Source organism: Castanea sativa, chromosome 4 (genome assembly GCF_040712315.1).
Source record: "Castanea sativa cultivar Marrone di Chiusa Pesio chromosome 4, ASM4071231v1".
Classification (NCBI taxonomy): Eukaryota; Viridiplantae; Streptophyta; class Magnoliopsida; order Fagales; family Fagaceae; genus Castanea; species Castanea sativa.
In genome coordinates this window covers 31,742,182-31,758,585 of record NC_134016.1, presented here as the reverse complement: position 1 = coordinate 31,758,585, position 16,404 = coordinate 31,742,182, and the positions used below count along the sequence as shown (strand labels likewise).

Here is a 16,404-nt window from a genome sequence, read left to right as displayed (position 1 = left end):
ACTTAGATATGGATTTGATTGGCAGAAAATATTTCAGGTGAAACAAATATAGCCTGAATTGCAGAAGAAAGCAGCAACTTTTGCGGTAAAAAAGCAAGCAAAGTTTTTTTTCCCCTATTTTTGGAGATGGTTTGTGCACGCAAAGCTAGTGGTGCAAACCTTCTATGTAAGTAGTGGGGATGTTGATGATCAGCAAAATCAGGCCATGGAACATGCTTATTTCTGTTGTGAGCTAGTTGCATGTGGTACATGATCACATGGCCCACTACAAGAGGTCCATAATCTTCAATCACATGTAACATCAATTAAACAACCAAAATCTAAACATAGGGAGAGGAATAAAGAGTGGTACCACAGTGTCACCTTTATAAATAAAGTAAAAGAACATATAATAATTCTTTTGGTTGGCAAGGAGCTAATAACATTATGTCAAAACTCAATTTGATGTAACAAAACCATATATGATTCTCAGAGCTCTCCCAAATAAATATTACAAGAATTGTAATGTAACATTTTACTAATACAAATGACAAAATCCATATCAGCATCCTTTGCCAAGCAAAAACAATCAGCCATAGCGGCTACTGTATGGCCTCTATTTGTGTCACGAGCAACATCCTCATATGTGCTCTGGACTCCAATCTCCAATCGTGTACAACCAGACAAAAGCATTTGCCGCAAGTGAGGTCCAAGGCAATAATCTGGCCTCCTAACAGATTAAACAAGAGCAACAGTTAACAATTTATTTTCATCAAGGAAATGACACATTCAAGTTTCTTAGAACTACAACAGAAGTTTTAATTGTTATGATTACTATTGAAGCAATTATTATCTAGACAATTAAAATTTATTACTGCAGCAGGTTCACAATCATACATGTGAATCCCTGTAACTCGCTAAATTAACCAGTCAAGGTTCAATACTGATGCTTCACCTCAACCTACAATTTGCCTTTTCCTCTCAGCATGAAGCAGAAGAAAACAGTTGCTTCACTTGTGTCAAGCCAGACAGAACATCAACTATCTTGGGATAATTTTGATTTTTTCCAAAACTCCAGCTGCTACTGATGCACCATTTTGCAATTTCACCAAACTTTGCCAACACCATGATCTTGCATTTGTCTTTCAGAATATCTAGCCGCTCATCAAAGGACTCCTACCACCAACAAGCTCATTTATCTCTTCCATGCTCCTGAAATTTTTGTAGCCATCTCGATCTGCTATAGGCTTCCCTTTTAGTAGCTCAAGTAACAGAAGCCCAAGACCCCAAACATCTTCAGCCATTTCTGATAGTTGGCCAGGATTTGTCCTGTCATTGCTGCAATAATTTGCAGACTCCAAATACATCATAAAATACATTAGGCCCTAAAATACATCATGATAAAGAGAATAATGTATCAATGTAAGAAAAAAACGTAAAAAGATAATGAGATTTGATGGTAAACAACATGAAATTGAAAGAAAGATGATTAAGCGACATTTTCAATATTCCTTTGCCAAATTACTTGTCCTTGGACACCACCACACCAAACGGCAAATGATTACCCACAAACAATGATCAAAATTTGCATTCCAAGAAGCAATTTGTATGGTTAGTAGTTCTTTGACCCAAAATAAAAAAGGGGGGGGGGGGCTTTTCTAGAATAGTAAAACTCATGTATAGATTATAGAATGTGCTCTCATATTCATAATTACAACTTATAACATAGCTGAATTTAATTGGTGAAGTTAAGTTGCAGTACCTAAGTTTGGATATGAAAACTAACTTAAGACACCTACTATAGCAATTAGCAATTTCATTGTTATTTGTCTGTAATGTTTCCCAGACTCAAATTGTGCATCATACCCCTAAAGCACATCACCAATTTCATGTCAAATTGACAAGCAAGCTGAGATAACTTTAAGTTTTTTTTTTTTTTTAGAAGTAATAACTAGAAGATTATCTACGTGCACCAATTCTTATCAACTCAAAGAAAATCTCCATTACGTGCACTGGGTACAGCTTTTTTTCAGGACAAAGTGTGAAAAAACAAAGCAAATAGAAATACTGCAATATACCTTCACTTCATCAAAGTCATCCTTCCCATCATCAACATTAGGTAACCCTCTAAATGACCGATTCCATGTAATCACACGCATCACTCAAGCAGAATGATCAATATGTCCTTGGCGGCGAATATATAGGTGCGGGATGGGAATGGAAAAGAGAGAGAAGGTTGTTAGGGGCGGCAACGGTTGAGTGGGAAAGGGAGTGAGACGGAATCGGCGAAGAGGGAAGGGGGTGAACAGCCGGAATCGACGGCGGCCTCTGCATGTGGCCGTGATTCTTTGGCCTGGCTGGGGTTTCAAGAGAAGACTGCCTAACGCAGGGGCGTGTTTGAGGAGAAGTCTGAGTTTGCTGAGATCACAGAGGAGGAGGAGATGAGAGGGAGAGGCGTGAGGCTGTTTGAGGAGAAGAACGCTGTTTTTTTTTTTTTTTTCTTTGAAAGGCTGCCTAACGCTGTTAACGTTAGGGTTAACAGCAATCCAATTAAAATGGGTCATGTGCATTGCACATTACTCTTGTTTAAGTGATTGCTTAGGTGTCTTATTATTTAATTGACACTTGTCTCTGTTTGTAGCAATTGCTGCAAACTTGTTTGGAGGAAATCCGTGTCCAACCGTTACACGGATTTCCTCCAAACAAGTTTGCAGCAATTGCTACAAACAGAGACAAGTGTCAATTAAATAATAAGACACCTAAGCAATCACTTAAGTAAGGGTCATGTGCATTGCACATGACCCATTTTAATTGGATTGCTGTTAACCCTAACGTTAACAGCGTTAGGCAGCCTTTCAAAGAAAAAAAAAAAAAAAACAGTGTTCTTCTCCCTCACGCCTCTCCCTCTCATCTCCTCCTCCTCTGTGATCTCAGCAAACTCCTTATCTAAATATTTGTATGGTTTGTACGGTGAAGAGTGATATTTAGCTTTTACTTAACTACTTTTTCAAATACACTTTTCAACAGATTATTTATTATTTTCTCCATTTTATTTAAATATTATTTCTTCATTCATTCATTATTATTTTTTTAATCATCATTTATTCTTCATATGTTCATTCCCAACAACTATATTTTTTAATAAGAAGTATTATATTCACAACATTTTTCGTAATACTTTCACAAGAATCACAACAAAATATTATGTGGAAAGTTGTTACTAGTTTTAATTTAAACCCACTACTGAAATTATTTTTTTAGCCGCCAATATTAGCTAATAACAATTTGTTACTTGAGATTTATTGTAAAAATATTGTAGTAGCATTTCTAAATTGTAATTTCTTATTCTTTATATTATTTTTCCTTTCATTTCTTTTTCTTTTTTTTTTTAGTTTTTTTTTTCTCTTGTTTTTTCTCCACCATACCCACTCTAGCTCCCTTCTTTTTCTTTTTCTACTTGATTCCAGGTCTCTCTCTCTCTCTCTCTCTCTCTCTCTCTCTCTCTCTCTCTCTCTACTTTTTCTTTTTCTACTTGATTCTAGAACATTCTCTAGCTCTCTATGTGATAAGAAATAGAGAAAGAACAACCAAGAGATATCTTGCTTGCTCCATTGATGATCGAAGGACATAGGCAGGCGCAGAATCTTGCTTGCTCCACCATTGCTAGCTCTCTTTCTTTTTTTTTTCCTTTTTTTTTTCTTTTATTGTTATGATTTGATTAATTTTAAAGATTGAGTTTTTGAGTTTGTATTTTAATTATGCTTGAGTTTAGAGATGTTTAAGAGAAAGGATTGTTGTGTTTGTAGTCGTTGTGAGAGGAGAGAGAAAGAATTGTTTTTTATTGAGTTGTATGATTTTTTTAAGTAGAAAAATTCATTTGGAGTTGCTACAGTGTTTTCTATATCTAGAGAAGCACTATAACAACTTCAAAAAAATTTTAGAAAAGTTTTGCATTTGTAAAATTAGTTGGAGCTGATTTTTGGGGTTTGTTCTCCAAAATATAGATTTAGCTAATCTATTGGAGATGTGATAAATAAAATGACTTTAATGATTATCTACTTGTCTTCTTCAACATTAAGAATGGAGTAAACAAAGCCGACGTTAAAGTCAAGAGTAATGAATATCTACATAGCAGAGTTCAGTTAGGGCAGGCATGCCTAGGCAGTGTGGGTCAGCCTATAGATTGAGGCTTGACCCATATGACAAATCAATCATATATAGCATATGTGGTACACCAATGACCAAGCATGCTCAATCTCTAACCATATAAGAAAACAGGCCCCCAATAGTCCATTCATAAAAATGAACCAAGTTAACTTAAAAATATTTTTATTTATGTTTGTTTATTTAGCAAATGAGTTCATAACTATGTATTTGTGAATGAACACACAAGTATGAAATTTAATTTATATGCGTGTATAACATTCTTATATAGACTTCATATTAGATTGTGTAATTAGTTTATTATAAATAGTCCATTTAAACTGTAATAATTATATAGAATTTATAATTATAATAGGACTTTGGAGGGGTTATTTAAAACATGATAATATGACCTTCTTGGCTAATTAGCATTAGTAAGAGGACTATTTTCTTCATATTCTGGTTGTAGTATCATGTAAAATTATGCATGATTGTCCCTTCTTAGGCTCGCACCATGAAATTTCTATCCAAAAAAACTATATGTTTTAGTTTTACCTAAGAATGATATGATATTCTTTTTCGTTTCCATTAAATGTGATAATAGTTTTCCTTCTCATCATATCTTGAATCTCTAGGAGGATATATCTCTTTCCAATTTACAATAAATTATAATATATAGGGTTTAGAGGAATTGTACTACTCATCGGTGGCAAGCAATCTTTGAGGTTTTTTTCTCACTTTGTAATATTTATTCTGTTTATTCTCTTTTAAACAAAAAGAAATATCACATCATTATTTCCCATTTTTTGATTGAGAGACCTTAGTTTAGCTTAAGGTTGTCTAATTTTTATTCTTTTGATATCTGGGGTGAAAAGGGTTGTATAGGTTAGCTTCTTTTGTATTTCTCCTGCCTTTCAAAGGGCACGAGACCAAGGATGTATACTTTTATAATGTTTGGTTTGCATGAGATGGAGTTACAATTAATGAACGATTAGATGCTTGCACTGTACACAAGACTGAGACAAGGCTGATGATCCTTACATTGAAGATTTACTTTCTTCAATTATTGCAATTTATGAGATCATATTAACTGCAATTTCATTTTCTAAATAATTACTACTTTTAAATAGCTTTTCCAGTATTGGTAGGTGGATTATATTGGTTATGTATTCAATATTTAGACAATTTTTTTTTTTCTAATAAAATCTATTCAATGATTTTATTTTTACTACACTTGCATTCCAAAGTTGCATATGTGGAAGCAGCCATGGGGTCTTGGATGTACTGTACAGATACTTAAAATTGCTTTTGTTGGATTGATTCAATGATGTTCTATTAGATCTCATGAACACATCATTACTGGACATTTGAAATATCTAAATAACATGTGGATTAAATTTTGAGATACTTTTAAAATTATTGAGCTATCATAGTAGAAGAAAAAAAAAACAATTTAGAGATTGGGGGTATAAAAAGATATCTTTTTATCTTAAGGTAAGATAAGAGAGCTAGGTGAGTCTTGAATATGATGCTTTCCATATTATCTGAAAGTTCAATTAGTGTGACAAACACTAATGAATGTTTAGACCCTCAATTTCAAACATAACCAATACAAGTTTATACCCAAACAATAGATGTGCGAAATAATAGGTACAAGGAAAAACCCAAACAGATAAACAACTCTACACCATAATTAATCACAACAAAGCAGTAATTAAAAGGCAAGAGTAAGGGTTAGAGAGATGCAAACACAAAGATAACATCGGCACGTGTTATCGAAGAGGAAATCGAAGAACTCGGCAAAAAACCTCTCTACCGCCCTCCAACCGGTAAAATGATCCACTAAAGAATAAAATTGGGATACACGAATAGCAATAGACCCTCTAAGCCTAATTTACCCAATGCACCTAAGCCCTCCAAGCTTCTTACTCCAACAGGGTTAAGCCTAACCATGTCTTCTTTAGCTTCCCGGATCCCGCAATAAGCCCATTACATCAACCAAGTTAATTGGTCATCTCTGAACTGCTTCCTAAGCACCAAAATACCTCCTCACTGATATGGGTGTGATGAGATAAGGATTTGGCAAATGTATCTTTCAAGGATATGTCAATGGAGAGGATGAGAGTAGAAGAATTTGGAGAATCAAATGTCTAAGATTGTAGATGAGTCAATCTTGGTTTTCTCTAGGATTTCTCTCTCAAAATTCTCTCTGGAAGCTCTCTACATTTCGTGGGTATAAGGTTATTTATAGTAGTGTGCGTGAGGAATGTGAAATGTCATTTTTCTGCATAACAGGGCATTTGGGTGACTCAATCTTGCGAGTGGGATGAGTTGCAAGATAACTGCCAGGTTGAACTGTACTTTTTGTCCTGTAGTGCTCCAGCTGCCATAACCCTTCAGCTTCCTGCATGCTTCACACGTGTGGCATTTTGGCGAGTTGCCAATCGCGAGTCACTCGCGAGATTCAGTTGCGAGAAACCTCCAAATGCACACATTCTTGAGTTTCTTCACACTCTCTCACACACAACCCTAACATAATTTTCACCTAAATACAGGGTATCTAATTGCTAAATTATAGGCAAATTTGGCACGGAATAAAGCCAACACATGATTGAATAAATTCAACTATACACTATCTATGAACTAAACGTGATCCTTCAATATCTACATTATGCTAGCTTTAGCTTACAATTTTTATGTATAACATTATAGCCTTAGTGCACAAAGTTCAAAGCCCTTAATGTTTTTCCTTTTAATATGTTTTTTTTTATTTTAATGGATGCAGTTTATTTAAAGATATGTAAAGCATTCTTGTGTTTGCATGTTGTGATCCCTTTCTACTGTTTACAAATTGCACCATATATGACTTTTCAAATGAAAATCCTAAATGTGGTTCTTTAAGCAATACTAATAATGACAAGAACAAGAAATAAACAACTAGGATTTTGCAGACAGGTTGAACAATAGAAGGGATTATATTATAAAAATAAAAATAAAGACCTTAAATTTCATGAAACAAAGGATGCAATTGATAATAGACGTGAAATGCCTACCAATAGTTCGAGGTTATTAACTGAATGTACAAATAAGTTATACAAAGTTAGAGGTTCTTTTTAACTTTGTACTTGGGTAGAACAAAGCAATCAAATTTCTCATATTGGTGTACTGTTTTAAGAGATTTGATTGAACCTTTTTATAGGGATTTGAACTTCTATTAAATACTCATGTATTATTTAACATTCTTCACACACAAAAATCACTATTTAGCGACTAGTTATACAATACGGTTGATACTTGACTTTTCAATAAATATAGAGCTTTGTTTTAGCTTTAGATCATAATCCCTCGGATTAGAGCAACTAGTGAGATATGCAATATGCATAGAATGTGACTTTGAAATTTAAGATATGCTTTTATTACTAAAATTTTAAGAAATATAATGCAACAAGATTTTATTTAACAAAGGCATATCTACAATTTTATGATATCCTTTTATTTTATAGTAACTAGTGTTGTTACTTGTGAAACGTTGAATTTTTATTATATTAATTGCCTTGCTTTTTAGACTTTATTTTATTTGATAATTTATGCATGCCTATTTTTATCAATTTTCATATTTATTTCATGACTTCTCAAATGTATTTTTATAACTTTTTTAACTTTTTGTATAACTATATGGTTCGACTAGTACGTACCATTGGTTGAACCAGTGACCAAATGGCTCAACTCTTAGACTAAGTTAACATTGGTCCGGATTTAGTAACTATGAATCTAAGTTATTTACTGCAATTATGGTATAGTTGATTTAAAAAAAAAAAACATATATTCGACGTTTTACTAGCCCAAATTAATTTTTCTGTTAGCATGGTTAGTTGATCTATTGTAAGTTTTTAACACTTGGCTTATATATCCTGAATTAGTGAACATTTGGATCCCACGTCCAAAGTCCACGTTTAGCATTTTTTCTTTTTTAATTTTTTTTTTTGACCAGCGCCTCTTGCATGGGATATGAATAGTGCATTAAAGCAAATGAACAGTGTTTTCAGTAGTGAACAGTAACCCGAAATTTTTTTTTTATTTATTTTTAGTTTTCAACAAAATAAGTAGTATCCAAACGCACTTTTTGTCTGAAAAATCTCTTATCAACACCTTCTTTTTTTTTTGCATACCAATCCAACCCCACCTTTTAACACTTTTCTTTTACTCTTTTGTAAAGCATTCACCAATTGGCTCAATCCAACTGTAATCTCAGTTACTTATCTCTTTTTTCCTTTTATAAGTTTATCGGTCTATTACTTTATTTTCTTTCTCTATTCCCAAAAATTAGCTTAACAAAATGATAGTGGAAAAATTCATATCCCTGTTCTGGGAAGTGTATCTGGACTTGCCTTGAGATAGATGCTCAAGGAAAGTATTGCCTTGAGATAGACGTTCAAGGAAAGTAGGGATGCTTGTTAAAAAATAAATCATCAATTTTTCTTTTCTCTTTTTTCAATGATTGATAAATTATCACTGATTCATTATCGAAATAGCTAAGCAAGAATTAGATACCTGTTAATAAATATAAGAAGATTTACTAAAGAAAATGATTTTATTGATCTGATTGAAAACAAGATAATTACATGTATTTATAGTACCAGTAAGTAACGAAACTAAGCCCAAGACTAACTTAACTGATCTAACAAACTCCCTAATTAACCAACAGATATTTACAACTAAATCAGTCATGTGCAGGTCACATGTCCACTAACTAAACTATACTACATGTAGTCTTTGTATTTAAAACTACTTGCCGTTGTCCTCTGTTTCATCTTTACTGCTGCCTGGACTTTTGTTCTCTGTTTCATCTTTACTGCTGCTTGGACTTCTGGATTCATGAAATTCATTCAGCTTCTCTAATTTCTTTAACTTCTGATACTCCCCCTCAGGATGGACATCATGAGAATGAATATTGGAAATGCCCATCCTGGTAAGAAGACCACAAAATTGATTCCAAGTCAAAGCTTTTGTTAACAGATCAGCTAGCTGGTGTTGAGTTCTAATATCCATTAACTTTATGACTCCTGCTTGCACCTTATCCCTTACAATATGGCAGTCTATCTCAATATGTTTTGTACGCTCATGGAACACTGGATTAGTACCTATATGAATTGCTGCTTGAGAATCACTGAACAGTAAGGCAGCTTGGCTGTGTTTTACATTAAGATCCTTAAGCAAAAACAAGATCCATGTCACTTCACACACTGCAACAGCCATTGCTCTGTACTCAGCCTCTGCCGTGGACCTTGAAACTGTATTTTGCTTCTTAGACTTCCAAGAAATGAGAGAATCACTAAGAAAAACACAGTAGCCTGTGATGGACCTTCGAGAGTCAATGCATGCAGCCCAATCTGCATCTGCAAATGCCTTGATGTGTAAGGAGGACTGAGCTGAAAAGAACAACCCTTGTCCTGGGGTGCCTTTGAGATACTGAATTACTCTATAAGCTGCCTTTAAATGAGGCTCTCTAGGCTTAGACATATATTGACTTAACCTATGTACTGAATAGGTAATATCAAGCCTAGAAATAGTAAGAAACAGCAGCCTTCCTATCAGTCTTCTGTACATACCAGCATCAGCCAATAACTTGCCTTCATCTTTACTTAACTTCAAATTTACTTCCATGGGAGTTTTAACAGGCTTGCATCCAAGCATTCCCACATCATTGATCACTTCAAGGGCATACTTTCTCTGACATAGGGAAATGCCTTTCTCAGACCTAGCCACTTCCAAGCCTAGGAAGTATTTCAAACTGCCTAAGTCCTTCAACTTAAACTGCTTATCTAGAACAACTTTCAGGTCTGCTACAGATTGAGGATTATTGTTGGCAATGAGTATATCATCAACATATATCAAAAGTGCCATGAAAGAAGTTCCAGATTGCTTGGTGAACAAAGAATAATCTGCCTTAGACTGCAGAAAACCATGTTGCAACAAAGTAGTGGAAAATTTAGAATACCATTGCCTTGAGGCTTGTTTAAGGCCATACAAGGACTTATTCAACTTGCATACAAACTCCCCCTTGCTGGGCAGGCCTAGAGGAGGGCACATATACACTTCTTCATGCAAGTCACCATGAAGAAAAGCATTGTTTACATCTAATTGATGAAGAGTCCAGCCTTGCACAGCAGCCAAAGATAATAGAAGCTTAACAGTCACCATCTTGGCAACAGGTGAGAAGGTCTCAGTATAATCCAAACCCTCTTGTTGAGTATATCCTTTGGCAACCAACCTTGCCTTGTACCTTTCCACACTCCCATCTGACTTGTATTTAATTTTGAAGACCCATTTACAACCAACTGCCTTTTTATGTGGAGGCAAAGGGACAAGAGACCAAGTGTTATTGAGTTCTAAAGCCTGAATTTCAGCTGCCATGGCAGCATCCCAATTAGGATCACCAACTGCCTGATGGTAAAACTGTGGTTCAGGAATTGTGGAGATACTGTTACAAAAATGAGAGTAAGAGGAAGAAAGTTTATGACTGGAAAGATAACTGGCAAGAGGATATTTGGTGGAGGTAGCATTGCATTTATAGGCTTGAAGATAGGCAGGTGGTCTAGAGAGTCTAGTAGACCTCCTGGGAACAGGAGTGAGAGAAACAGGAGAAGCAGATTCAATGGACAAGGGAGAAATAGGAATAGTGATGTCATTAGGAACAAAGACAGACAAATCCTCAGGAAGATCAGTGAAATGTTCCTCAAGAATAGAAGAGTCAACATGAACTAAAGGGTCTGGTAAAGGAGCAGAATGATGAATAGAATCAGTGACAGGGAGTGGTGGAGCATTAGGAAAACAATCATGGTAAAAAGGGTCAGACTGAGATAAAGGAAGAGAAACAGGAAGAGACTTAAAAGGAAACACAGATTCATGAAAAACTACATCTCTGGAAATGAAACATGATCTGGTTTGTAAATTCAAAAGTTTATAACCCTTAACCCCAAAAGGATATCCTAGAAAAACAGACTTGATAGCCCTAGGGTCAAACTTACCTCTATTGTGAGAAAGAGTGGAGGCAAAACAGAGACAACCAAACACTTTTAGGTGGGAATAAGCTGGAGGTTTATTGTAAAGAAGTTCAAAAGGAGATTTGTTGTTTAAAAGAGGATAAGGAAGTCTGTTGATAAGATGGACAGCAGTGAGAATACAATCACCCCAATAAGCAATAGGTACATTTGATTGAAGTCTTAAAGCTCTAGCAACACAAAGGATATGTTGATGTTTTCTTTCCACAACAGAATTTTGTTATGGAGTGGCAACACAACTATGTTGATGAATGATGCCATGAAGCTTAAAAAAGTCAATCATTTGAAATTCAAGGCCATTGTCTGTCCTAAAGACTTTAATGGACTTACCAAATTGATTCTTAATCATAACATAAAAGGATTGTAATAAGGATCTAGTTTCAGACTTAGATTTCATAAGGTAAACCTAGGTTGATCTAGTGCAATCATCAACAATGGTAAGGAAATATTTGTGACCTGCAACAGTAGGTGTAACATAGGGACCCCATATGTCACAATGTATCAAATCAAATGGGAAAGCAGAAACATGATTGTGAAAAGGAAATGGAAGCCTTTTATGCTTAGCTAGAGGACAAATTTCACAAATTTCATTAGAGAAACAATTGAGATCAGGAAGTACATTCTTCAAAACAGAAATTTTAGCATCTGAGGGATGCCCAAGTCTGGAATGCCATACAGAAGCTGGAATTTTGACATTATTGACTACAGGAGGTTTATTTGTACTAAAAATGGAATGAAAAACAGAATTAAAGACAGATTGGAAAGATGAAGGAGCCTCGGACTGAATTGGATTGGCACAAGTATCAGGAGGGCTATGTTGAAGAAGATACAACCCATCATGAACTTTACCCACACCAATCGTCCTCCAACAATTGAGGTCCTGAATGAAACAGAAAGTAGACAAGAAAATGAGACAACAATGCATTTTCTTGGTGAGTTGGCTGACTGATAAAAGATTGAAGGAGAAAGATGGAAGACAAAGCACATTGCTTAAGACCAGATTATCAGAAAGACATATAGAACCAATGTGAGTTACCAAAGCAGTCTCACCATTGGGAAGTGCAACCACACAATTAACAGCAGTAAAATCAGTCAACAAATGAACAAAATACACTATATGGTCTGTTGCTCCAGTGTCAATAACCCAAGTATTACCACCAAAAGCTGTTCTATGTGTAATTTGAGCAGAAAAAACTGAATGCCTCAAATCAGTACAAGTAGAATTAGGCATACCTGCCATGGTGAGAGCATCTGTGGCACTGGAAGAAGAAGATACAACTGGATTAAGCCTAATCACATTGTTGGCCATGTGTGCTTCCTTGTTGCCCACATTGAACTGAGCATCCTTGCCATCAGAAGTGAGATGAGTAGCTTGCATTTGAGCCCCCAACATAGTCAAAAATTGCTGACATTGCTGTTGAGTGAAGGGAAAACTAGTAGATGTATGCCCACTGTCTGCACAAGCCTCTTGCATATTGACTTGATTCACCATAAAGTTCTTGCCTTTAGGTTTGAAGCCTGGAGGAAAACCATGTAGCTTGAAACATTTTTCCATGACATGTCCAAGCTTCCCACAGTGAGTACATATAGGCCTGTCTCTGCCTTTGGAATTCTTTCCCCCAGAGCCACTAGAATTACCAAAGAAACCAGGAAAATGAGGATTGGAATTGGCATTGGAACCCTTCACTGCAAGAGTAGTAGACTCTATGTGAACAGAATTACCAAGCCCTACACTCCTCTGCCTCTCTTCTTGAATCAACAAGGAGTATACTTTGTTAATGGTTGGCAATGGTTCCATTAACAAAATCTGTCCTTTGATCTGAGAATATGAGTCGTTGAGCCCCATCAAGAATTGCATAACTGATTCTTGAAGACGAAGATCTTCAAGCTTCTGAGGCAAATTACAGGTACACTTTCCACAAGAACAAACAGGAGTAGGCCTAAAATTCTGAAGTTGATCCCAAAATAACTTCAATTGAGTGAAATAGTTGGTAATTGAGGACTCACCCTGACACATTGAAGCTATATCCTTCTGAAGTTGGAAAGCCCTAGGTCCGTTACCTTGAGAATGTGTATCCCTGAGATCATTCCAAATCTCCAGAGCAGTGTCTCTGTACGTGATGCTCACTCGAATTTGAGGTGAAACAGCCTTCATCAACCAAGAACCTACCATGTTATCACAGCGAATCCAAGCATCAACTGCCGCTGGAGTCTTTATCAATGGTGAGGAGAGAGTGATGCTACCATTGACAAAACCGAACTTATTCTTGGCAACCAGTGCTTTCCTCATTGAACGAACCCAAGCATGGTAATTCTCACCAATCAACGGTTCAGACACAAGCATGGCTCCAGGACTTTCAGCGTGATGAAGAAACAGAGGGTTTGAGATGTCCTCTACAAGTGCAGGATCTTGCACCGAGGAAGAAGACGAAATATTTGATGCTTCAGCCATTGACGAAGCTTCAAAGGAAAGAAGGAAAAAAAAAAACTCTCAAGAGTAAACCCTAGAAATTTGGGAGAAAATACGCTCTGATACCATAAGAAGATTTACTAAAGAAAATGATTTTATTGATCTGATTGAAAACAAGATAATTACATGTATTTATAGTACCAGTAAGTAACGAAACTAAGCCCAAGACTAACTTAACTGATCTAACTAACTGATCTAACAAACTCCCTAATTAACCAACAGATATTTACAACTAAATTAGTCATGTGCAGGTCACATGTCCACTAACTAAACTATACTACATGTAGTCTTTGTATTTAAAACTACTTGCCGTTGTCCTCTGTTTCATCTTTACTGCTGCCTGGACTTTTGTTCTCTGTTTCATCTTTACTGCTGCTTGGACTTCTGGATTCATGAAATTCATTCAGCTTCTCTAATTTCTTTAACTTCTGATAAAATATATAAAAATCATCACGAAAGGCATTTACACTCATATAATAACATCAACTTGCTCGTTCTCCATCACCCTTTTGATTCTTCCTTAATTGCACTTAAAATCGATCACGGTGCTTTGCAAGTTTTTGCTAACATCTCTCTGCTGCAACCTGTTAGATTTCCCTGCTGCACTGTACACTTCTTTGCTTCGTATAGGAGGCAGACTCGCAGAGGTAAGTACCAGAACGTTTCTGTCCTTATTGTAATTCTTGAACATCTTTACATCCCAAGTTAGTTTCACATTTCTGTTACTTTTCTATTTATTTAATATTTGTTATTTTTTTGTTGTTTAGTTATTGGTTGTGGGCATGTAGTTGTACATCTCATCTGGGCATTCACAAAGAGAACATGGAAAAAGAAAAAAAGATAAAAAGATATAAAGAATACACAAAAAACCAACAAAAAAAAAAGGCAATTTAAATAAGAAGTGTGAAAATGTAAGTGCAAACTTTTTTTTATTTTTGTTTTTCATTATTATTATTATTCCAAGGAACGTGGCCATAAGGGCAAAGCTTAACAATTTAAATATTGGGTAAAATATTATTTTGATTTCTAAAATTTACCAAATATTTGTTTTTCATCCCTAAATTTTTTTTAAAAAATGCTTTTTTAATCTCTAAACTTTGAAAATTTCCTTTTTCATCCTAAATTATTGAAAACATTTTACTTTAAAAATCCTTAAACTTTAAAAAAGATATATTTTCATCTCTATTTTTGTCTCTAAACTATTAAATTTTTTATTTACAAAGTTTAAAGATGAAATTTTTTTTTTTGAAATTTAGGGACAAAAAACTAAATTTTGATAAAGTCTTGGGACCTACATAGTATTTTACCCAGTTTAACATGGTTTAAAAATAAGTCAATTTCTTATTGACCTCTTTAACTTGTAATCAACTCGAAATTATCCGGTTCAGTATTTCTGTCCAGATGAATTGACCCATTTTAACACAAATCAATTTAGCCCATATAAATACATGTCATTTTTGTCCAAAATAAGTTTGAACTTTTAATGGTTATATTGTTGATCCTTTTTTGAAACCCTTGAGTGCCTAACCTTTTTTTAATCCAAATTAAAGAAAAAACTATCATATCATTTTTTTTATTCATATATATATATTTTCTTCTAAATCTTGATTGTTTGAGGGCGTTTGGATCCCACGTCTGCGTCCCACGTCCGCGTCTTGCTTCCTTTTTTTTTTTTTTTTTTTTTTTTTTAACCCAGCCGCAAGGTTTGACTATTCAGCGTGAACAGTGTACAAATGCACTGTTCATGAGTCCCACAAATTTCACTTTTCAGCAACTTTTTCATTAAAAATGGGTCCCACAGTACTATTCACACATTTAAAAATTATTTTGCTACAGTGTTTTCAGTTTTCAGTTTTCAGTTTCAGCAAAATAAGTTCTATCCAAACGGACTCTTTATCAAAAAAAAAAAAAAATTCTAAATCTTGATTGAGATTCGTTTGGACTGAAATCAAACTTTTAGATTGTATATTTCTTTGTACTTTAATTGATGTTATTATGGACTAAAAATTTTGGGAATTTATTTCTTTATAATTGTTAATAATTGGGCTGGATTTGATCTGACTCATAACCCATGGCCGATGGATCATCAACATTGTTATCTATCAATGGGTTATCTAATAAGTGGATTTAAATTTGAATTTATATTTAAACTAATCTAGATATAAGTTGTCAAGATTAGTTGTAGAGTAATATATAATTAGTGGGTTTACCCTATTTACAACAGTTATAGAAAAAAGAAGACCAAGAGAGAAATTGCGAGAACAAAATCGTATATACAATTCCTAAGTGCTCTCTCAAGTAATTCATCTCTTTTTAGGGACACTATCAAGAGTAACCTGGAAATTAGATTGTTGGAATCTCGAAATAGACTTTGGTAGCCTCTCCAGTGTTGTGAAGGTGCTTTAAGAATTGTAGAGGTCATGTGGAGGAGCTTGTAAAGCAACCAAGAGAAAGATCTGGGAAGTGGGTAATCAATTCTACAAAGTTATGTGAATATATAGCCCATCTAACAAATTCAACTTGGTATGAGAGTTATATATGTTTGTTTTCACTCTTGTATTAATGATAGCATGATCTCTATTACTTAAAATAAAAAAAAAACCTTATATGCTTGAATTTTCAAATATTTATTTATAGAGGCAAGTTATGACATAAATTGAATGATTTAATTGTGATTTTATAAATACGTTTCTACTGAAATAATATCTTGCTTTTAAAATTTTGTAGAGATTTACATCATGTAGAGAGAGA

General features: G+C 34.7%; 1 protein-coding gene and 1 long non-coding RNA gene across 2 annotated transcripts; both read right to left on the bottom strand.

Annotated features, from left to right (window-relative positions):
• Positions 1-364: 364 nt before the first annotated feature.
• Positions 365-2,352, bottom strand: LOC142631930 (uncharacterized). The gene is made up of 2 exons (XR_012843692.1): positions 2,058-2,352; positions 365-709 (listed from the first exon to the last, which is right to left on the bottom strand). It is a non-coding gene; the product is annotated as an uncharacterized LOC142631930 (long non-coding RNA).
• Positions 2,353-8,907: 6,555 nt separating this feature from the next.
• LOC142632717 (uncharacterized) lies at positions 8,908-13,635 on the bottom strand. The gene is made up of 2 exons (XM_075807072.1): positions 11,640-13,635; positions 8,908-11,111 (listed from the first exon to the last, which is right to left on the bottom strand). The coding sequence occupies exons 1-2, from the start codon at positions 13,633-13,635 to the stop codon at positions 8,908-8,910; spliced, it is 4,200 nt and encodes a 1,399-aa protein (XP_075663187.1).
• Positions 13,636-16,404: the final 2,769 nt, after the last annotated feature.